Source organism: Acartia tonsa, chromosome 6 (genome assembly GCF_053477335.1).
Source record: "Acartia tonsa isolate MP-2025a chromosome 6, ASM5347733v1, whole genome shotgun sequence".
NCBI classification, from domain to species: domain Eukaryota; kingdom Metazoa; phylum Arthropoda; class Copepoda; order Calanoida; family Acartiidae; genus Acartia; species Acartia tonsa.
In genome coordinates this window covers 23,369,167-23,393,296 of record NC_137265.1, presented here as the reverse complement: position 1 = coordinate 23,393,296, position 24,130 = coordinate 23,369,167, and the positions used below count along the sequence as shown (strand labels likewise).

Below are 24,130 nucleotides of genomic sequence, written 5' to 3'. Positions count from 1 at the left end.
ACCATATAGAGATTTTTATTGTATCTCTGTTAAAACTCGATGATTACTGATTAAGTTCTCCATTTTAAGAAATCTTCACATACCTTTTAAAAATATTTTTGAATGGTATAGTATATTTTCAGAGACCCATTAGATGCTAGGGGCTAAACCTATCATAATACTAATTTCCTTGTACTTTTTTATCATGGGTAGGATTTTTAGTCGCCCCCATAACAGAAACAACAACGTTCATTAGTAGAATTTTTTTTTATAACTTAATATAAGAAAAATAAAATAATGCAAAGCTTCCAATTGAAATAAAATAAAAGAATCTAGTTTAAGAGGATAGAAATGTGAGACAAACCTAAAGAAAAACTATGAAAAACTGTACAGACCGACAGAGTAGTCTTGTAGTATAGCTACTCTACAAAAACTGTGTTGTTAGTTAGGCTGTATAAATAATAAGTAGGCCGGAACTTACTCATGGAATTTGATGCATTATTAGCTTAGAATAAAATGGGTAGAATATTATGAGGAATATTTAAAAAAATCGTATTTAGCCTCAATTTAAACCAGAGGTTTAATTATACTCCAATTTGATAGTCCCTCCCCCCTCATGTGATAGTCTTGGACGTCATGATGTTCTAATGATGTATATTCTATGTATCACAGGTTAAGAGTGGGTGCAGTATTAGTTTATGTTCTATTATTAATTGTTCCATGTTATAATGTTAAGAGTGGATGCATTATTGATTGATGTTCTATTATTAATTGTTCTATGTTCCAAAGGTTAAGAGTGAGTGCAGTGTTAGTCTATATTCTGTTATCCAATGTTCTATGTCTCATAAGTTAAGAGTGTGTGCAGTTTTAGTAAATATCCTATTATCAATTGTTCTATGTTTCAAAGGTTAGGAGTTAGTGCAGCATTCTTTTAGCCTTTACTCCATACTTTACAAGTTAAGAGTGGTCTATGTTCTATTATCCTATATTCTATGTTTCACAGGTTAAGAGTAGGTTGCAGCAGCAAACAAGGAGTAATTGGTGCAAATCAATTAGGCCTGATAAACACTCACACTCTCACACACACACACATACTACACATTCACACACAAATAAACTAACACCTCATTAATTACACACAACTTTTTACAACAGCATTGAATAGATAATATACAATTTAGGTTAGTCATGATATTAGAAATAGCGTAATTTTTGTCATTTCATTTAATGGAATAGATTTGCTTAAGTTGGGTCTATGGTTTTTATCCCTGAAGTGGTTATGGGTTAGGTTACAATGGGTAATATTCTTTTTAACAACAAATTATGGACAAAAACTAACCAATAACTTTAGTTTTAAACAAAATAAACTTTGCTACTTTTATCGTAGGATTTCATGCCCTATCTTTACCAAAAGCTAGCTTCATATTTACAAAACTATACTGTTTTTTGAAGGTTTTGACTTTAGAATATTGACTCACATCTAATTTACTTTTATTTTAATTCAGTTTTGAAAATTCCCTTGCATAGGTATCTAATTAACATCTAATTAATGTCTAATCTAATAAAGAGAAATAGGATACCCAATTATGAACATTGTGCACTTTTTTTATATATTTATACATTAATCCATCATTTAATGCATACCAAGAGTAACAATATCCAAAAAGGGAGGCTAACAAAATTGAAAATGCGTTGATAGCCATACTAACATCTGTATGAGCAACATTATAAAGTTTATATTATGCGTGGCCATATATTATGTTTTCAATATTACATATGTGTCTAAAATACTGATGCTAATTCTAGATATGTCAGCAAGAATTCTTCCATAATTGGACACAAAAAAATACAGTCAACTTTACCATAACATTTTGAAAAAGAATATGGTATTAGTTTATCCTCTTATTTCCATAGATACTAAGATTGGACATAATTGTTAAAGTCCTCTTGACAAAACTTGTTCATGGCATTCATGTGGTCTAGTAATAATTACTTCATAAACACTTTAAATTAAACGAAAATTAGTCCCTACACTTTGATGTGGTCTGCTTAAAAGTACTTCTTGATCACTTTAAATTAATAATTTGTCTGTACACTTTGATTGTTGTCTCCTTATGGACACTTTATGAACACATTAAATTAAAAATTGGCCTTACAAACATTGATCGTGTTAGTAATTCATGGTCACTTTAAATTAATTTTTGTTCTTTACAATTTGATTATTGTCTCCTTATGAATACTTCATAATCACTTTAATTTTAATTGATCCCTCTGAATTTTAATGATTTTTCTGTTAGTACTTCCTGAACACTTTAAATTGATTTTATTATATTTTTATGGGGAAAATTCTACAGATAGTGTATCCTTCCCGTGTCCTAATGTAAGATAAAGTATAAAAGTTGGTCAAGTAGTTACTCCTCAAGTATTTCATTACAAACACAAACATCAACTTTTTCTAACTCTTCCACAAGAATAGGCATATAGGTAGTAATGCATCTTCTCTATAACTGGGTCAGTTTTTACTTCGTTAGTCTGACCTAATAATATTACATTATCTAAATCTTTTATTTTTAGGTTCTAATTTCTATTTTAACTTGCTAAACTGAAGTTTGAAGTTTTTTTGGTAGGTTTTAGTCTAATTATCAGATAGTTAGGTTAGAATTGAAAATATGAACCACTCTCACAGCAAAAGAAACAACTAAATGTTGGTGGTTCCTCTTAGTTATTATAAAAAAAGTAACAGGATCTTTTTTCACATGAGGATCTTGCTAACTGCTGAACATATATGGTTCTCCTTTACAATGTATTTTCTCATAGGTCCTGGAAAAGTTCATAACTGTTTTGGGGGAGGGTATCTCCATCCTCCCAAGATAAATCGCCCCTAGAGATGAAATTCCAAAAAAAATATTTGAAAGGGCAGCTGGGCGATGTCAGCTTAGTAGAAACATGAATAAAAACAGCTGATCATAACATAGACATATAATTTCTCAACATATTTTAAAAGAAATCATTTTAAGTTTCGCTAGAGGCCTCTTTGGGCGTAACCGCTAGTATATGTACAGATGTACAGTGCATTAGACATATATTTATCTATTTTTTGTGTATGTGTTATATATTAAAAATTCTCCGTAAGACAGAGCTACATTTGTATGCTAATCTATATGGACCATCGCCTTGCATAATAATCAGAGATACAGAGAGGGGGGCCGGGGGTTGGGGGGGGGGGGGGACAATGGACTGTGATAATTCTTACCCCCAAACTGTAAAAGCGTACTGTTTCGAAATAGGTAGCTTAATCCTTAGGAGTAAAAGGTTTTGACGGGATGGGATTGGATAAACTTACATTATTTAATATTTCCTTTACAATTTTAGATTTATTAAGGGATAATTATGTCTATTATAAATGTTGGGAAAGATTAATTTATCATCCATTATCATTTCCCTGTATGCATGATATTAATCTTTATCCCAGATACTAAACACTGATATATATTTTCTTTTTACCCTTTTGATTCATATTAATAGCAAGAAACATAAATTTTTATGACTTGGGGAAAAACGACTTTTTACCAATTGATGATTTAATTTAATATCATTTTAATGCTATTACCATAAAAGACTAGGATTCCTTCAAAAAGTTTAAATAATTTAAAGTGTAATTTTATACTTTTATTTGGATTGAATACACATAAAGTATTTATTTTAAAAGAAATTGTTTGATCTTTATTTTTAATCTTTTTTTATGGGTAAAAGTTTATTTATCAATTCTTTTTTTTTAAGTTTCAACTTTTGGTTTTATAAACTCATTTCTAAAAAAGTTTTTAAACTTTGCAAGGTTGTAACAAGATTTATTAATTTTTATGTAAATGCATTTTTAGGTTAATTTTTCAAGTAAAACAAATGAGTTTACGCCTGTTTAATAAAACAACAACAAAAATATTGCATTTTTACATTATTCTAAACTTAGTTTCTAAGAATAATTTACGTTTTATTTGTTCTTGTCTTTCTAATAAATCGTAAATAAATAAAATAAAGGTGCGTTCCCACAAAATCCCTTTCAAGAAACGAATCCTTCTTCACCTTCAATTTTTAAAATAAATTACTATTTTCCCCAATACATAGTCCTTGCGGGGAACCCTAAACCTGCGGAGCTATATAGTACCCAGTATAACCTAACCTAAGCTGACCTTAAGTAGTGAATAGACAAACGAATCCCCCCCATTATTTTCAATTTATATAAAAGAAAAATTAACTGGCTTCATATATTTTTGCCGGGAATGCCATCTTTAATATAAAAATAATTCATAAATACACTATGTAAAGTTTCCATAAAATGAAGAACTTAATCAGTGCAATTGGTAACTGGATCTTAACAATAAGACAAAAAAAACTTCATATATAACTGAATGTTTTTAGTAAAAGCTATTTCTTATCCAATTGTTTTTATTTAGGATGTTGTTATACTGCCTGCTATGGTTGCTGTCAACCTTGATTTCAAGTAACACCAACAGTATACTGGTTCAACTCCATGGAAGTCCAAAGATCATAAACTTATCTGTTCAAGGTAATTAAAATATTAGAAAATTTTGTTATGTACTAGCAATTTTTTAACCTATAATGGAAAATATCAATGAGAGTTAAATTTTGCCTCATCCTATTCAAACTGTATAAATTCTCATTTTTGTGTGGCTGGAAATATTAGGGAAAGGTTAAAATTAAAAAAAAAAAGATTTCGGTGGTTGTTATTTGTTATAGTGTCTAGTTATCCTCCTCAGAAACCTTCCTGGGACGTATAAGAAGCTTTTTTATAAAGGAGGTCTAGCAATGAACGTGATATTTTTATACATACAGACATCCTAATATTTTTAAATGTGAACAAAAGTATTGATATTTTTTGTAGATGGACGACTGAATGGAGGGGATGACGGCCCTCTTGACACTCTTTATCATGACGGAGACTTCAATATGAGGAGAGAGGATATGGAGACACTCATTCAGTCCAGGAATTCTAGATATTACTACTCTAGAGGTTGTCATAGTACAGGTAATCTGTTCAATAAGATCTTTTCAACTGCTAGTCAAGTAAGGAGAAATACTAAAATTTTTAGATACCTAGAGGATGTTATAGTACAGATATCTGTTCAATAAGATCTTTTAAACAGCTAGTCAATTAAGGATGCATACTAGAAACTCTAAAGAATGTTATAGTACAGATATCTGTTCAATAAGATCTTTTAAACAGCTAGTCAATTAAGGATGCATACTAGAAACTCTAAAGAATGTCATAGTACAGATATCTGTTCAATAAGATCTTTTAAACAGCTAGTCAATTAAGGATGCATACTAGAAACTCTAAAGAATGTTATAGTACAGATATCTGTTCAATAAGATCTTTTAAACAGCTAGTCAATTAAGGATGCATACTAGAAACTCTAAAGAATGTTATAGTACAGATATCTGTTCAATAAGATCTTTTAAACAGCTAGTCAATTAAGGATACAAACTAAAAACTCTAAAGAATGTCATAGTACAGATATCTGTTCAATAAGATCTTTTAAACAGCTAGTTAATTAAGGATGCATACTAGAAACTCTAAAGAATGTCATAGTACAGATATCTGTTCAATAAGATCTTTTAAACAGCTAGTCAATTAAGGATGCATACTAGAAACTCTAAAGAATGTCATAGTACAGATATCTGTTCAATAAGATCTTTTAAACAGCTAGTCAATTAAGGATGCATACTAAAAACTCTAAAGAATGTTATAGTACAGATATCTGTTCAATAAGATCTTTTAAACAGCTAGTCAATTAAGGATGCATACTAGAAACTCTAAAGGATGTCATAGTACAGATATCTGTTCAATAAGATCTTTTAAACTGCTAGTCAAGTAAGGATGCATACTAGAAAATTTAGATTTTACTACTCTAGAGGTTGTCATAATATACATAGATATTCTGTTTAATAAGATCTTTTAAACTGCTAGTCAAGTAAGGATGCATACTAGAAAATTTAGATATTACTACTCTAGAGGTTGTCATAATATACATAGATATTCTGTTTAATAAGATCTTTTAAACTGCTAGTCAAGTAAGGATGCATACTAGAAAATTTAGATATTACTACTCTAGAAGGTTGTCATAGAACAGGTAATTTGTTCAATAAGATCTTTTAAACAGCTGTTTAAAAGAGGATTTGGAAATGAATCAAAAACAAAAATTCTAGATTTAACGTGATAAGGTTTTTTTTGTCTATGGTTTAAGATTGAGCTCTCGATTTTAGTTAGGGATGGCAATCCGTCAAATTTTTGAACTGGATTCGGATTCTTAAAAGAATCCGCCCAAAAAATGGCGGATTCCCGAACACCATTACCGGATTACCATTGGTCAATAACGGCCTCTCATTGGCTAATTTTTTTTGTTACGTCATGATTAGTAAGACACTATTACTGTGTTCCGGATTCCTGCAAATTCCGGATTCATATTTTTGGTGGATTCCGGATTTGGATTCCGGATTCTATCAATATTTTAAAAGGCTTTTTAAAAAAATTAAGTGCTACATATGTTCTAAAATTAATGTTCTTGGTGTTCTCTATAATTCACTTCCAAGAATCGAACCAGATTTTAAAAGATTTTATTTATAACTAGCGGCTACGCCCCTAGAGGCCTCTAGGGGCACTTGAGGAGGAGAGAGTCGAATTTAATAATTCAACTTCTTATTTTAGATTTTAAAAGAAAAAGTAAAAAAAATGGGGGGGGGGGAAGCGGCCCCACCCCCCCTCATTTTAAATTTTAGTTAAAAAATTTAAAAAAATATTTTTTTAGGGGGGGAGGATTTTTCATTTTTGGGGGGGTTGTGGGTGTCCCACCCCCCCAAGAAAATAGTTATAAACCTTCCCGGGATCTATGAGAAGCTACCCTGTTAAGGAGAACCCGATCGGTTCAGCGGTTAGCGAGATCCTTCCGTACAAAGGATGATGATAATCTTTGCCTTCAAAAAGGGGGAGTTGAAAGAAATAACTCAAAGGCTAATTGCCTACCAATTAAAGATCCGAATTCGCTATTAAAAAACGGATTCCGGATTCGGATTCCAAAATTTACCAAAAATTGGGCGGATACCGGATCCCGGATTCGGATAGGGATTGCCAACCCTAAATTTTTAGTGACGCCTCACTTTGGTCGCGGGGTTGTTTTAGGCTATTTTATTAATAGATTTAGCTCTTGGGATGAACTTAGGCTATTTTATTGGTAGAATAATCTCTTGGGATGGTTTTAGGTTATTTTATTGTTAGATTAATTTCTTGGGATGGTTTAAGGCTATTTTTTTAATTCATTCGAATCCGGTGGATAGGAACCGGTTCTCATCCATACGAAAAACTATGTCTAGCATCGTATTATATCCAGTTTTCTACAAATATAGAAATGTACAATCATAAGATTAAAACCAGTTTTTTTAGCCCGTGCCTTCGGCATCTCGGGGCTAAAAAAACTGGTTTTAATCTTATAATTGTACATTCTTTATCCGCGGAAAGCCGTTTATAATACGATGAAAGAAATAACAATTCTGCTCTTCTCCGCATTTAGAATACAGATATCTGAGATGGTAGAGGCCCAGTAAATTATATACGAGTATCCTTATACTAAAGTAACAGGATGTTTGTCTGTGTGTCTGTGTGTACCGAAGGATCTCGCTTACCGCTGAACCGATCGGGTTCTCCCTAACAGGGTAGATTCTCATATGTCTCGGGAAGGTTTTTAACTATTTTGGGGGAGGGTACCACCACCCTTTCAAGAGAAATCACAAAAAATCGAAATTTTTTTTACGTTCTTGATTTTAGTTCAACGCAAACATAAACGTCAAACGCAACATAGACATATTTGAAATATAAAAAAATACATTTAAAGTCTAACTACCAGTATACAAAATGATAAAATCAGCTTATACAATTTTTAACTTCTCTAGTATGATAAAATGATATTGTAGCATTTCATGAAAAAGGAATACTTGTTTTGCACACGGAAGAGGACAAATTAGGCCGTAATCATTGAATCTAAAATGTTGAGAAAATTGAATGAAAATGACCAATTAATGCAACTCAATAGTAGGTCACGAGGGATGAGACACTATGGCAAAGAAAGATGCATAGAAAATCACAATATTTTAGAAAACTTTGAAATTGTAAAAATCTTTAAAATAATGTTAAGTATACCTGTCATTTGCGAATTTAGCGATCATACAAGATGTGTGAGCTTTGAGAGGTCAGTAAAATGACAGTCCTCCCAAATTTCTTGTCTTACATATGGGGGGGGGGGGAGAGGCTGTAGGGAGGAGACGATCATATCCTGCAGGCTACTGTGTATTTATTTTTAATACTTGTATTGTTTTCGACGATGATATCCTTGTTATTCAAGTAAGAATCAAAATAAATAAAACTATGATTTAATCTATTCATTATTGAATTTTTAGTATATTTTAAATTTTGTAATTCATAGAATAGTACAAAAATCGTTTTAAAACAAAGTAAAACATGAAAATTCGGGTAAAAGTATAACATTTACATAAAAAATATAAAATAAAGAATCTGTACAAGTACAAAAATATCAAATACCAAAATATTTTGTATAAGTTTTCCTAGAAAATTTGCTAGTGAATGTTTGAGAGTTGGGAATAAACAGTTTTCTAAAGCTATTTCTCCTGCATCTAGTTCACTATGGGTTAAAAAGCTGAAAAATAATACAGATGAGATATATTTTTAACTAAGACCACTGTGAGTTATTTTGGAGTATATTAGGATTATAATATAAAATAATAATAGAACACTGTGAAATATTTCTTGTCTATGAGAAGAATACTTTTTTGGAGTATATAGAATATACTTTAAGCTAATAATAGTCCATTGTGATTTATTTTAGTTTTTATTAGAAGAATACTTAAAACTAATATTAGTCCACTGTGAGTTATTTTGAAGTATATTAGGAGAATACTCTAAATTAATTATAGTCCACTTGAAGTATTTTGAATTATAAAAAAGAATACTTTAAACTAATACTGTGAGTTATTTTGAAGTATATTAGAAGAATACTTTAAACTAATATTAGTCCACTGTGAGTTATTTTGGAGTATATTAGGAGAATACTCTAAATTAATTATAGTCCACTTGAAGTATTTTGGAGTATAGAAAAGAATACTTTAAACTAATAATAGTCTACTGTGAGTTATTTTAAAGTATATTAGGAGTATACTTTAAACTAATAACAGTCCACTGTGAATAATTTTAAAGTATATTAGGAGAATGATTTAAACTAATAATAGTCCACTGTGAATAATTTTAAAGTATATTAGGAGAATGATTTAAACTAATAGTCCACTGTGAGTTATTCTGGTGTATATTAGGAGAATACTTTAGACTAATAATAGTCCACTGTGAGTTATTTTGGAGTATATTAGGAGAATACTTTAAACTAATAATAGTCCAATGTGAGTTATATTTTGGAGTATATTAGGAGAATACTTTAAACTAATAATAGTCCTCTGTGAGTTATATTTTAAAGTATATTAGGAGAATACTTTAATCTAATAACAGTCCAATGTGAGTTATTTCAAAGTGTATTAGAAGTATACTTTAAACTAATAATAGTCCACTGTGAGATATTTTGGAGTATATAAGAAGAATACTTTAAACTATTAATAGTCCACTGTGAGTTATTTTGGAGTATATAAGGAGTATACTTTAAACTAATTATAGTCCACTGTTTGTCATTTTTGGAGTATATTAGGAGAATACTTTAATCTAATAATTGTCCAATGTGTGTTATTTTGTAGTATATTAGGAGTATACTTTAAACTAATAATAGTCCACTGTGAATTATTTTGGAGTAAGCTCTAAACTAATAATAGTCCACTGTGAGTTATTTTGGAGTATATTAGGAGAATACTTTAAAACAAAGTTTGTGTGTAGTTTTTTGGGGTGTGATCACATTATTACCAAATTTCTATATAACTATAGCCAATTTTGATTAATCTCAATCCTATCAAATAAAATAGGAAGGGTAGATTAGACCATTTGTTTATCTATGCTCATTAGTAAGGTTTTTGTCTGTCCATTTAGTTCTCACTAACCACTAACTTCATTGAGTAATCTATTGTAGGGAATCTTCTAATAGGTCCTGTCATGCTTGTAGATTATTTAGTTTTTATATAAAATTCTTTCCAGATACAGATACATATATCCTAAGTAAAAGGGCGGAGTAATTAGAATTATTTAATGTGAAAAAGCATTTTTATTACAAAACTTATGTGGTAGAATGGCATCTGATTAAAGAGAGTAACATCTGAAATATTATTGATAAGTGTTTCATGTCTTCTTCTACCTTAATTAAAGAAATTTAAGAATATGCCTAATATTTTTTATTAATATAAAAAGAGCATCAATGGTTAAATGTGAGAGGAACACTCTTTTACTTACTTCTAGCTGGGCAGAATGAATTTGTTGTATTTTAAAAACTCTTTTTTCTGCATTCAGCTCCTACAAGAGACTGACTAGCTTTAGCTAGGCTTTTAAAATAAAATATGTTCAGTCAACAACAAAAATTATGATTCAAGAATTTTTAAGAGAAACTTTTAATTTAAAAACTAAGAGTTTATATTGACTTATGATATTTGCAGTCCAATTTTGATATTACAATTTTACCATCAGTAATTGATAATTTTAAAGAAGATGAATTTATTTTATATTGAAGAACAATTATTTATTTGTAGTGCCTAACTATTAATGTGTTCCTACTACTTCTTGTCTGATGTAGCGGTATCGTAAACCATTTTTTATGGCCTCTAGGTGCACTTGAGGAAAGGGGGGGGGGGGATTCCAACCCTCAATTTTAATCTTAGTTTTATAAAGAAAGAATAAAAAGTCTTTTTTTGAAGTTATAGGGCCTAAGAGAAACTACATTGTAAATGAGAACCATATCAGCGATTAGCAATATCCTTCGGTAGAAACAGACAGACAAACTCACACACATTATGTTACTTTTATATAAGGATGACTTGGTTTAGCCCTAATTTCGAATGCATAACCTCTACGACTTCTAGCGGAGGTATTAATAAATAAAAATTCTGTCCTAAGCCTATTTAACCTGGATGCATCAGAAGCTATGAATTGAACATTTTATGTTTTTGCTTTTAAAAGAAAACTATTATTTATGCTTTAGGAAAAATTTAGTTTTTGTTTGAATAAAATAAACTGCAAATTGTGTCAAAAGAGCAATGTTTTCTGCAAAGTTCAACTTTCCCAGACAAAAATGTAATTAGATTTTTAAAATTAGAATAAAACTTTTACCTTCTTACTTATGTAATGTTTTGATATTTAATTAATTATAATTATGAACTAGGATAGATTATATTTTTGTAAAACATAAATTTATGGGAATCCTTTTAGGTTGATTTAGGTTTTGTAAGGATTTGAAAGCCCTGAGGAGTTATTTTTCTTGGTCTGGGCCTGAAATAAAACTTTTAACATATTAAAATGTTGGAACATTTGGACACTTTTTGGAGACACTATAAGCTGCTTCATAAAAAATAATTTCTATATTCATAAGTTTTGGTAATGTTTGAAAAAAAACCTAACTATTTAATTTTCTGTTTAGAGTTACAGTTGTTCTGTGTGTCTGGTATTCTTGTGATAGAGAGGGCAGTCTTCCATCCTGCAGGATTTCAGGTAAACAGTCTTCCACCCTGCAGGATTTTAGGTAGATTAAAATCATGAAGTTCACACAAAAAATATAATGGAAAAATAATGGATGATAATTAAAGTATCCAGCCTGGTTTCAAGGATATTATTCTAATTTTTACTAGGGTCAGATGAACTGTTCTAGCCTGGAGAGTCACTCCCAGCCAGTGTCGGGTGTAACCTCCAGAAGCATCCAGCCTGGTTTCAAGGATATTCAGAAGGTTCTCAATAGACGGTGCTCTGGGTTTAGCTCAAAATCGGAATGCAGGTATGAAGAAGTATATTTCACCATGGAGTGAGGGGACAATGGGCTGTTAATTACACTAGTCCCCAAAGTTTATATTAAGGTTTTCTTATTCGAAGGCTTAATAACTTTGAGGAAGAGTTAGAAAAGATAAAGTACATAAAATAAAAAATAAATTAAACATAAAAAAAGTAAACTCATTTAGATTATTTTGTTTAGATTTAACCTGATTCTGGATAGCAGAGAGGCCACAACCTGGGGACCTGGAATAGTACAGACATGGCACAGGTATATAATATTCTGGACACAGAGAGGCCACAACCTGGGGACCTGGAATAGTACAGACATGGCACAGGTATATAATATTCTGGACACAGAGAGGCCACAACCTTGGGACCTGGAATAGTACAGACATGGCACAGGTATATAATATTCTGGACACAGAGAGGCCACAACCTGGGGACCTGGAATAGTACAGACATGGCACAGGTATATAATATTCTGGACACAGAGAGTCTACAACCTGGGGACCTGGAATAGTAAAGACATGGCACAGGTATATAATATTCTGGACACAGAGAGGCTACAACCTGGGGACCATGAATAATACAGACATGGCACAGGTATATAATATTCTGGACACTGAGAGGACACAATCTGTGGACCTGGAATAGTACAGACATGGCACAGGTATATAATATTCTGGACACAGAGAGGCCACAACCTAGGTACCTGGAATAGTACAGACATGGCACAGGTATATAAGATGCTGCGCAAAATGGTACAAAAAAAATGACGTCATATGATAAAATAACCAATGAGAGGCGAGTATATATTTTACCATTGGTCAATTACAATGTATACTGGCCTCTCATTGGACAACTTTATAGTATGACGTCAATTTTTTTGTGCCATTTTGCGCAGCATCGTATATAATATTCTGGACACAGAAAGGCCACAACCTAGGGACCTGGAATAGTACAGACATGGCACAGGTATATAATATTCTGGACACTGAGAGGACACAACCTGGGGACCTGGAATAGTACAGACATGGCACAGGTATATAATATTCTGGACACTGAGAGGACACAACCTGGGGACCTGGAATAATACAGACATGGCACAGGTATATAATATTCTGGACACTGAGAGGACACAATCTGTGGACATGGGATAGTACAAACATGGCACAGGTATATAATATTCTGGGCACTGAGAGGACACAATCTGTGGACATGGGATAGTACAGACATGGCACAGGTATATAATATTCTGGACACTGAGAGGACACAATCTGTGGACATGGGATAGTACAGACATGGCACAGGTATATAATATTCTGGACACTGAGAGGACACAATCTGTGGACATGGGATAGTACAAACGTGGCACTAATGAGACTTGATAATTAAGGGGATTTTTTTGAGAAATTAAACTAGTTCTGTTTTTAATTTAAATTTTTTTCAGTACCACGAAATATCTGACCTTAATTTTTTCTTGATTAATGATTTCATATTATTCCTGATGTTCTTACCTAGAAAAAATTATCTTTACTAATAACAACAGGCTTAGCCATTTTACATTAATGTCTTAAACTTGTCTTGTGTATTGGCAGATTTTAAGAAGTTCTTAAAGTGTTCACGAAGCTGGGAAAAAGTTGATATATGTCACTGATTAATGTTTTTTAAGAGTACTATTTTGAGAATTAAGTCTTAAATACTTCCCATTTAAAAATAAATCAAACTTTAAAAAAACATATTTATTCCCTTGAAAACATCGTTGTATTTTGAGTTTTATTATACATATCTTAAAACCTATCAAAATCGACAAATAACAATCTTTTTGTTGAAGTTTACTTGCAAATTTAGAGTAGAATAAATTCTTTTGTTACATACATATTAAACTAACCAAAAAAGTTTGTAATTTCTTTTTACGGGGAGATTAAACAATTTCCACTGATAATCGAAACGATATTACCAAATATGGGTATAAGGTCAGCTGATTTATAGTTGTCGATCTTGTGAACATAGCACCCTCATCCTATCTCAATATTTACTACTTGCTAAAAAAGCTTCATCATACTGCAGAGCTAAAAATACGATTAGGCCCCCACATAATTTTAAAGTTTTTCCTATAGATAAAATCTATAAAAAATATTTAAAAGAAACAATCTTTAAAACATGAATTAATTAAAGGTATAAGCGTTTTCTGAGTACAGCCAGGTTGTATAAAATACACACACACACACACAAACATACATATGGACTCCACAGAACTTGATTGTTTAATACTTCAAGACATGGAATAAGATAAAGAGCACACAAATTATATTCTTTTAATATTAATCTGTTATTTATGGATGTACATTAATTAAAGCAAGGCTTTTATCTTAATCCTAAACACAAGTTAAAGATGGTTCCTGAGGTAATAAATCAAGTCAGTTAGCAATAAACCTATACAAAAAAAAAATGAAATAAAATAACATGTTTTTTCAGTTATGGGAATAAAATTATTTACTTTTTATAGCTATTGAAATTTTCCCGTACTGGTCCAAACTTACAACTTAAAATACACTGAAGGGACTGCGACTTTTACAATATTCAGTAATGTTTGGTTTCTATACTTCAACTTAACAAAATCCGTTGGTACCATTTGTACCAAACGAAAGATAAGGAGGGGGAACGGAGAATGGAAGAGAGAAACACGAGAATGGCCAATGTAAGTGAGTGAGTGTGTGTGTGTGTAAGTTAGGCAGGTATTTAGACAGGTATTTAATTAAATTCGACACATTACGAGGATTATTTTACATGATAAAATGCTTATTTTTATGTAAATACTATAGAAACGCGCTATATTTTATGCTGAATATGTGCAGCAAATAATATTTGTTTATTCTATTTAAACATTTCAATTCTTAAATATCATTCTTTCTACAGATTTAAACAATTTTTCTTTTGTCCCTATACCTGCATAAACAAAGCGGTATTTGGTTAATGATTTTATAAAATAAACCAAACTTTTTCATTACATTTTAGAGAAAGTTCAAAGATAAATATTAATAGAGATATATTACAAAAATATTTTCTAAGTATCAATTTTTTTGTTTTTATCTGCAAGCGAAGAAATGGCTTATTTTCTCTTAGTTTAATTTTTGCTCAGATTTTAACATTATTTTCATGTGGAAATACTCTCGGCATTTTAAACTGATTTTTTTCTAACTTAATTGAACTTTTAAGGCATAATTCTTTGAAAATTACTTAAAATATAAAAAAAGGTAAACGCAAATGCATTTTGAAAAATTAAATTCGCGATCACTTTAAGTTCAAATGTTTTTTGCAACATTAGAACACACCTTCTTGTTATTATGAGGAAGTTTCACTCGAAGAAATATGAATATTAGTAGCAGTGCATGCCTGCCTGAGAAGGTAAATTTTAGGATCAAGTCAGTTATGTGACGAATTGTCATTTCTTGCATCTAATTAAAGACAGCATTCGGCGGATAGTAAAAATTATCAAGAATAAGAATCTTAAAAATCTTAAAAATAATTTGAAGAAAAAAAAAAGACCCAATAGTGGTAAAGAAACATTTAAAATTTTAATTTTATGCGCATTCTCTCTAGCTGCGGCCTCCCACTATATTTTTTGAGGTTTTGGCTAATTCAGATTAATTATTAGGTCAGGTTATTCAGTTAAAATTGGACCTCCCCTTCTGACCTGATCCTCATTTCCAACTGAATGTGCCAACAATTGTCAGAAAATTAACTTAGAATATATCTATTTCTCTCTTTCTCTTTCTCTCCCTTTCTCTTTCTCTCTCTCTCTTTCTCTTTCTCTCTCTCTCACTCCTTCCTCTCAATCTTCTATATTTCTATCAATATCCTATTCAGGGAGAAATAGAAAGCTTTTAAAAGTGTAAGGGGGACAATATTTTTGACACATTTAAAGAGTATTAGAAGCTGATACAGATCTTGTAGCGTCTGTGTAGAAGCTTTAGCTTAACTCAATAATCTTATTCATTTAAATTTTTGTAATTATGTTTATTTTTAGCATCCATATTTCTTTGGAAGTATTGGTAATTAAGGATGCTTCATAAAACCATAGGAGATTCATAAACTCTTAAAAACCTAAAAAAATAGCTCCCTATGAGCAGTTATAATGAGAAAGAACAGTTGAAAATATGTTTGGACAGATTACATATTCTTTTTTTTCTTGATTAAGATTCTTTCTCCTTCTCCCTCTCTCTATCTCTCCTTAGTGAAAATTAAGTTAATATTTGAATATCTTGTGTATTTGGCTCCGGGAGCCGCAACCTATCAATCCAAAAAGAAATATTCAATATTTCTTCTTCCCATTTATAGATATTTGTATGTATAAACAAGATATAAGTTTTTATGAAAGTCATGCCATTGGGAAATGATGGCTATTTTACTTCTTTAAGAATGGCGATATAATTGAAATGAAACATAAACCAATTATTACTTACAACAGATTTTAAAGTACTTGAATAGAGTGAAAATTGAAGCTGGCTAATGTAACGAATTTTCATAATAAAAAGATGGAAAGTAGCTAAAAAGATGTTAAACAGCAGTCTAACTGTCATTCTTATTCAATGCTTAAACAAATCTATTAGGGCTACTGAAACAAGCATAAAAATTCAGATTGTTATCTCACATATCAGTAGATTAAAGATAATTTTTTTACCCATTCTGACTCAAAACCTTAACTATGAATTAGTTGTGCTACTAGAAAGGATTTATTTTAGTTTGATTAATTTGTTTGTAAACATGATTATATGCCACATATTATATCTAATATATACTGCAAAAATTTAAGAAAAACTACTGTAGGTTTAAATGGGTATAGTCCCGTTCGTGGCAATGCCTCTTAAGGAGCGTTTCTTCTTATTTTCACATTAGCTTTTCCCCTATTTCTATTCCCTGTGGAACGCTCTAACCCTGCGGGGCAATCAACTAACCCAACTTAACCTAACCTAACCTAAAATAACCTATCGAAAGCTAATGTAAAAATACTACGAAAAGCCCCTTAACAGGCGTTTTAACGAAAGGGACTGTAACTTTCTACTCCCCCCCTCCCAAAAAAAAAAAAAAAAAAATCAAACCATAAATAGTTTAAATTTTTCTATAATTTTACCAATTGACAATTAATTTACTGTCATTTACTAATTTATAACTTCTATTATATTAGGTATTGCCAGTAATAAAATTTTCCGGTACTATCCTCTTAGAAATTTTTTTTCAATTTTGAAAATTTGAGTGCCATCAAAAAAAATTCTAAGAGGATAACGCTAATTTTCCAATCTAGTAATTTTTTACAGTGTAGTGTTAGAAATTGTTGATTCAACAAATCCCAACACGACCCAGATTATTTTATAAAAGGAAGTGGAGAGATGTAAAAAGGATGAGAATATTACAGGAAGGGAGAGGACAATGAAGACTAATTAAACTATTCAATGCTCCTTCTTTCTTCCCATTTAACCCCCTTCCCCCCGAGAAAAAAAGATGATGACTTTCCCTTTAAGAATTTGAGAAAGATTAAAATACCCTGTCCTTGTATTCATGCTTATATTCACAATGAAAGTGAGATATGAAGGGAAATAGAGGCTTAGGAAAGAACATTTGATTTAAACATATATAGGGTTATATTTACAAGCTGGAAACACTAAAAATTAAAAAATAAATAAGATGTTATTTTTTTAAAATTTCATGCTTTTTACTAAATCCTGTTGATTTTTAAGGTCATACATTTTTTGACTCCTAAAATGCAAGTGGTTGCTAAAAAGCCTAGAATAATCCTAAATACTATATTTAATCCTATAATATAAAGTAATAAGCTTATTTTGTCTGTAGCGAAGGATCTCGCTTACCGCTGAACCGATATGGTTCTTCTTTACAGTGAAGCCTCTTATTGGATCTGAGATGGTTTTAGGCTATTTAATTTTTACAAAATAAGTCTGGGTATGGTTTTAGGCTATTTCATTTTAAAAAAATAAGTCTTGGTATGGTTTTAGGCTATTTTTATGTCCTTTGAATATAGAGCCCCTAGATGCTAGGGGCGCAGCTGCTAGTTTTATTATAAACTTATGACATTCAGATTTTACATCTAATATGAAATTCCTAGAAACAGTGCTTAAACAACTGTGATTTTTTACAGAAGTGGGTTGTTTACCTCAGACTATTTTACAAATAGAAATAAACTTGTTGATGAGCATTGAGAAGTTTAAAATAAAATTTGTGTTAAAAAATGATTCAAGGTGGTCATTTAAAAAAAATATACTCTCATTTGTTAATTTGTTGTTGTAAAGCATATTAATGAAAATCTTCTAATTTCTTATAATATAGACATTTTAACGTTTTAAAAGATTTGGTGATATCATAAACAGGTCTATAGTATAGATGTATATACAGACAACTACCTCCTTCTTGGCTGTGTTAATATAAGCGATACCATCGGTTGATTTTCAATGACCCAATAGAAAGGTTGCACAAGACGGTTGCAATGGGGAGAAACAGTTATTTAACCCTTTCTCCTTCTAGTGTTTTACTCTAATATATCATAAATAGATGATCTTTTCTACATTTTCAGGCCTATGACTGTAGTTTTGTTTTTAATATTTAAATAGAATATTGAAAACTGAATTACTCTTTGGTTGAGACCCAGTTAATCTGGATGTTTTGTTTAGATTATGTATTTGCATCTCTCCTATTTCTAAACAAAACTTTAAACAAAATAAAAGCTTAACTTTGGAATGGTGCACTTTTCTCAAAATTAGGTTTGGAATGAATGATTGATTCCATAGCATACAAGTTCTTCTGTAAGTAAACTAGCAAATTTAAGTGTTTATGATTTACAAGTGATATCTTGGACCTCATATGTTTTTTTCTAAATAATTTAATACAATAAATTTACAGGATTTTAGTCATGTCATATAAGGTCTTATGAGGTACAAGACTAATTTGGTTTTAGGAAAGATTTTTTTTTAACGGGAGGGACAGTTAACCCAACTTAGTATAATAGTCCATGGAAAAAATGCTTTACACAAAAATACTTGCTTTTTTATTTTTTACAAAAATTAAATGTTGGAGGGAGGGTGGGGGGACTACAGACACCCTTATCTGAAAAAGCTACTAGCTTGTATAAAGTTCAAGTCGGCTGAGTACATATTTGTAAGAAATTAAGTGAAAGATGAATTATAGGAAAAAATGAGGTAAATATAGTGTAATTGCTATATGAAGGTCATACTTGAAACTGAAAGGTAAATTAATTTTCATATAATTAGAAAAGCAAGCCAAATATGACATCTTAGTATTCTAATTTTGTGAAAATTTATGCAACATTGATGTTGTGCATTTATGACACTTAATAGACTTTGATACAGCTAGTAAAATACATTTACTAGTGAAAGAGAGAGTGAGCAAATGAAATAAAATAGAATATTTGCATATATATATAGTTGAAAAGTGCCAAAATGAATGAAATGTCTTGATGCATTATATAATTACAATTTTCAAAGTATAAGATAAATATTTATTTTTTTGTAATCATTTATTCATTTGAATATTTTTTTATTTTATGATTAACCTTATTTTTCAGAGAGTTAAAAATTAAAGACAATCTGTTATACATTTAGAATGTTTACAGATAACTTGCAATCGAAAAGTTTATCAAATTAAATTTTGTTGAGGTAAAAATAATAAGAGTAGGCAAAACATTTATTTAACAAACTTTTATTTTAACAAATTGTGTCAAATTCAACTTTTTTGGTTTTTAAGAATTTTCAATATATTGAATTTTGCACTAAGTAACATTGATTGATACATCAAAAAGTTACTTTACATATCAATCATATTTTCAATACACAATGTCTTTTTACTTGAGTCTAGTCTACATCAAAATATAGAATAAAGCAAAAATATTGAATTTTTTTCTCAAAAAGATACCTTACAAAGATATTTTCATATTCTTATTTTATACATTTTATAACTAAAGTACAATAATTTTATATAATTTCTATATTTTAGTTAAATATTTATAAAAATGTAACACATTTTGATGCTGATTAATATCACCTGGATTAGAACCAGTTTAATATCCGCAGAAAGCTGTCTATAATTACACTGCAATAAATAACTATTATCATGATAAAATAAAACGGAATTTTTACATTGTGTTGACCTTGCAAAGCTGCTTTGCCAAGTTTTCTAACTGGTGATCAGGTTTTAAAATATTTTTTAGACCTTAATTGATTAATTGAAGTAGTGTAGAAAACAATTGGGAAACAAGGATGACAACATCCATAAAACCGAAGCACTGAAACGGTAGGACAACCGGACATTAACACTTGTTAGTGTCAGAACTGAATAATCAGAATATAAATGTATAAGAGTCGAATTGTAAGTAAATTTGTTGAAAAGCTGCTTGATACAGGATAATGTTTATGGACATACTTACATTTTCATGACTTGATTATAGAGTTGCTTCGCTTATAACATTATACTTTGTTGTCCCAGGAATCAATTTACCAAAACCCAGATCATTCGGATAATTAGATCACATAAAAATTTGTTGTTAAAAAAGTAGAAAAATCAACATGTTTAAAATGGACGTACGGACATTCTGGAAATGACTATAGAGTTGCTATGCTTTCTAAATCGTTCCTAACTACTACAGGAATCACCATGCAAAGTTTGAAATCGATAGGACAATTCCAACATGCCTAAATTAACGAAAAAAGCTATCTGTCTCAGACGTACGGATGGACGGACCGACCCTAATTATAGAAAAGCTTCACTTTTTAAAAGGTTAATCATTTTTGAAAGTAAGAAGAAAAAAGAATAGAATTAATTGCTTTAATACTCTTATATCAAAATATTTTTCATGTTTTCAATTCATTTATCACCCTTTTACAGAATCAATTGATGATATCGTATTCTTCCCAGACAAGAATATGCCATTCACTTAAATTTCTTAACCCCCTCTTTTTAGATTTAATTGGAAATTTTTTAAAGACCTGATAACTTCATAAATTGATAAAAAAAGAAAATTTTGTGTTAAAACTGAGTTTTGTGAATATTGCTAGAATTGCATATAAACAAAGGTTTAATGAAGATTAATTGCTGAGAACAAGTTTAGGCGCTGCTGCTAGAAATCAAAGCAGAAGTTGGTTCCTAAGACTTTAAGATTTAAGATATCACATAGGATAAAAGGCATTGATAACAAATATTTAACTGCAATACTATAGAAAGAGCTATAGAAACTGCTTAAGAAAGTGTAGTACTAGAAAATAGCTTAACTGCACTTTTAACAACTTTCACATAAAATGTATCTTTTTAAATATTGTTCCCTGACAGAATATTAACTTACTTATTATAATCTCTCAAGCACTGAACTTTATTTGTAAATGGTATGCCTCAAACTAAAAACCATAGATCAATAAGGTTCTTTACACTCTGCTGAGTTCTATAAAATTAACTTCAAGATATAAAGTTTTAAAAACAGTTAAGTAGATCACTGTAATGACATATGTAATTTGTATCAAATATAAAAATTTTAACATGTAACTTTGGATGCATATTTTCTAGTTTACACATGATATATTCACATTTTCAAGGTTATTAGGATAGTTAGAAAGATTGTGTTGGTGAAAGGGAAGGCTAAACAGAAAAAATATTCATAAAATCAATTTTACATGAAATGAAGTTTAAAGGTGAAAAAAAAATGTAGATAAGTCTACTTTTTAAATAGACAAATAATCCAAGGGTATTTAAAAGATAGCTTAGTGAAGATTGGTTCCTCCCAAATTTGTCTTTCTTTCAGTTTGAGAGCTATTAGGACAGACTAGACAGAAAAATAAAAGGGTAAATTGGACTTTCAAAATAAAGAATAAAATATAATGATCTAGAACTGAATCTATTTTTTGTATTATAAAATCTTTTAAAGAATATTTTTTTCTGTTCCTTGGGCAAAGTTCATGACTGCAGTCCAGGTATAGATAGAAAATGCAAAGAAGATGGGAGAAATTGTGAGAAGGGTCAACAAAATAGATATACTGCTGTTTGGGGAAATTGAGTGTAAAAACAAAATACATATATTTGTAATGCAATAAAACAAGAATGAACATCTTTAGCTGCTGCAAAGCCAACTAGACAACAATTTTCAAATATAGCCCTTTAGGCTAATTTAACCTTTTTCTTTTTCCTTGTTATAACGTTTTGGCACCATAGCATTTACTATTTCATTTAAGGAACTCCCTTTTTTCTCTTACAAAGTAATGTAATCTTCAATTAAAATGGCCTTCTTTCTTTCTATTTGAAATCATGTTTAGATTAATTTTTCAAATTATAATGTTAATGATGTACAAATCAACATAGGACAAATATGGAGTAGCTTGGCCACATAAAAGTGGCAGGTGTGTTTGAGAAAATAGAAAGAGCAGTTAGATAGGTAAAAGTTAAGGAATTGAGGGTGTGCATACATTTAAGCTGAACTACCCATTTCGTAGGTTAAAATTCTTGGTGAAAATTTTTGACACTGTCTGATTTACAAACCAATTAAGGTTAATTAAAGTAATCAAAGTTTTAAAGCTAAAAAATAAAAGAACCTATTTATATAAATTTGAGGACTAATATAATTTACAGTCCATTGTTTCACTCCAGTCTAGATATTAAGCATTGAAACAATATACTGACTATGCTTTAGAAAAAAGGCTTGTTTGCTGTTATTAATTAACACCAAGGAAATGGCAGAATGCAATTATAATAGACAAAACTTAGGTTGATTTCACAGTTTAAATTTTTCTTACCTTTAAACAATGGGTACTAAGCTTTGATCTGGATTTTGATAATGAAGGGCACAATTAATCATATAACATCCAATAATATAAATTTAGGACAATCTCTAACTGGCAACCATCCTTCTATTACATAGCTTTTGTATATAAGTCTTTGTACCTGTGAAATGGGTTGATGTTTGGTTGAACCTGCTTATAACCAAGACAATTCTCCTACTCTTATATGAGATTTAAATAAAACAGTATGGTCTAAAACATACATATTCATTCATTTGGCATTCTAGTTGGTTCCAATAATTCATTTATTTCAATATATTTCAATTTGGAGAAATTTATTGACTTTATTAAAAATCATTAAGATGTTCTAATTTGCAAATAAAAAAAAAACAATAAGTCACTCAAAGAGGAAATTAAATTTTAATCATTCTTTTTTGCTTAAAAGTATGAGAAATATCAAAGCTGTATTTGACTTTTTTATATGAAATAGACACATTCACGCTGCAAGTATTTGTGATTGCTCTTTACTCTTTTTTGCTAACTATTTTCAATACAAAAGAATTATGAAAGTGTTTCTGTTCTAGTACCTTACATTCTTGTACCACTTAAAGACACAAACACACACATTTCTTGGTTTCAGAGTTCTCTATCCTGCAGATATTTTATATACAATACTTTTTATTCTCATGGTCCCAATAAAATATTTTACAATTTTCCTATTTATTGAGTTTGGATAAGCAAGCTGTTGACAACATATTTTTTGCAGCTTTCCAACTCAACATTTTCTATCCTTCATCTATACATTTTTTACCTAGAGTCAATTAAAAAAAGCATTATTTTATTTCCTAAATTTTTCATCTGGTTAGCCATAACATTCTTGGTTTACTTAATTTTACAATACCAAGCTTGGTAACAAATTATGAATCCAAATTTCTATAACATATAATATATGTATATTAGAATAAGTTGGACATTGTTTATATGCTTATAAGGTTATGTAATCTAATGTCTTAATTCTGCAGGGTTCAAATTTAAATTAATTGGCCTACATTAAACCATAGTAAACTGTCCCATCACTTATTAAATTGTTTAAATAGATAACTTGAAACGTTCCTTCCCTTAAATTGCATGCTTTGATTAAGTCAAAGTGACTCAAATATCAACAAAATTAATTAACCTGTCTTTAAAAAAAATTGAGTTCTAAAATATAGATTCAGTTTGATATTTCAGTCAACTTAAACATTGAACTGATCCTGTGGCCACCAGGATGGATATAAGGGTAAACTGTGAGCCCCACCTAAGCAATAATGGGATATTGGCAATACTTTAGTGTGCATCTGTGAGCAATATTATTGTAAAATATTCTCAAGTGCAT

General features: G+C 30.2%; 1 protein-coding gene across 1 annotated transcript in view; it reads left to right on the top strand.

Annotated features, from left to right (window-relative positions):
• LOC145322156 (uncharacterized) overlaps positions 1-24,130 on the top strand; it is an 85,078-nt gene that overhangs the window by 41,567 nt on the left and 19,381 nt on the right. The window contains exons 2-6 of the mRNA XM_080163964.1: positions 4,431-4,543; positions 4,880-5,023; positions 11,622-11,692; positions 11,830-11,972; positions 12,168-12,236. Of these exons, the coding sequence (XP_080020090.1) occupies positions 4,432-4,543; positions 4,880-5,023; positions 11,622-11,692; positions 11,830-11,972; positions 12,168-12,236 (539 nt within the window). The 5' untranslated portion in view covers position 4,431. The remainder of the gene's footprint in view (positions 1-4,430; positions 4,544-4,879; positions 5,024-11,621; positions 11,693-11,829; positions 11,973-12,167; positions 12,237-24,130) is intronic.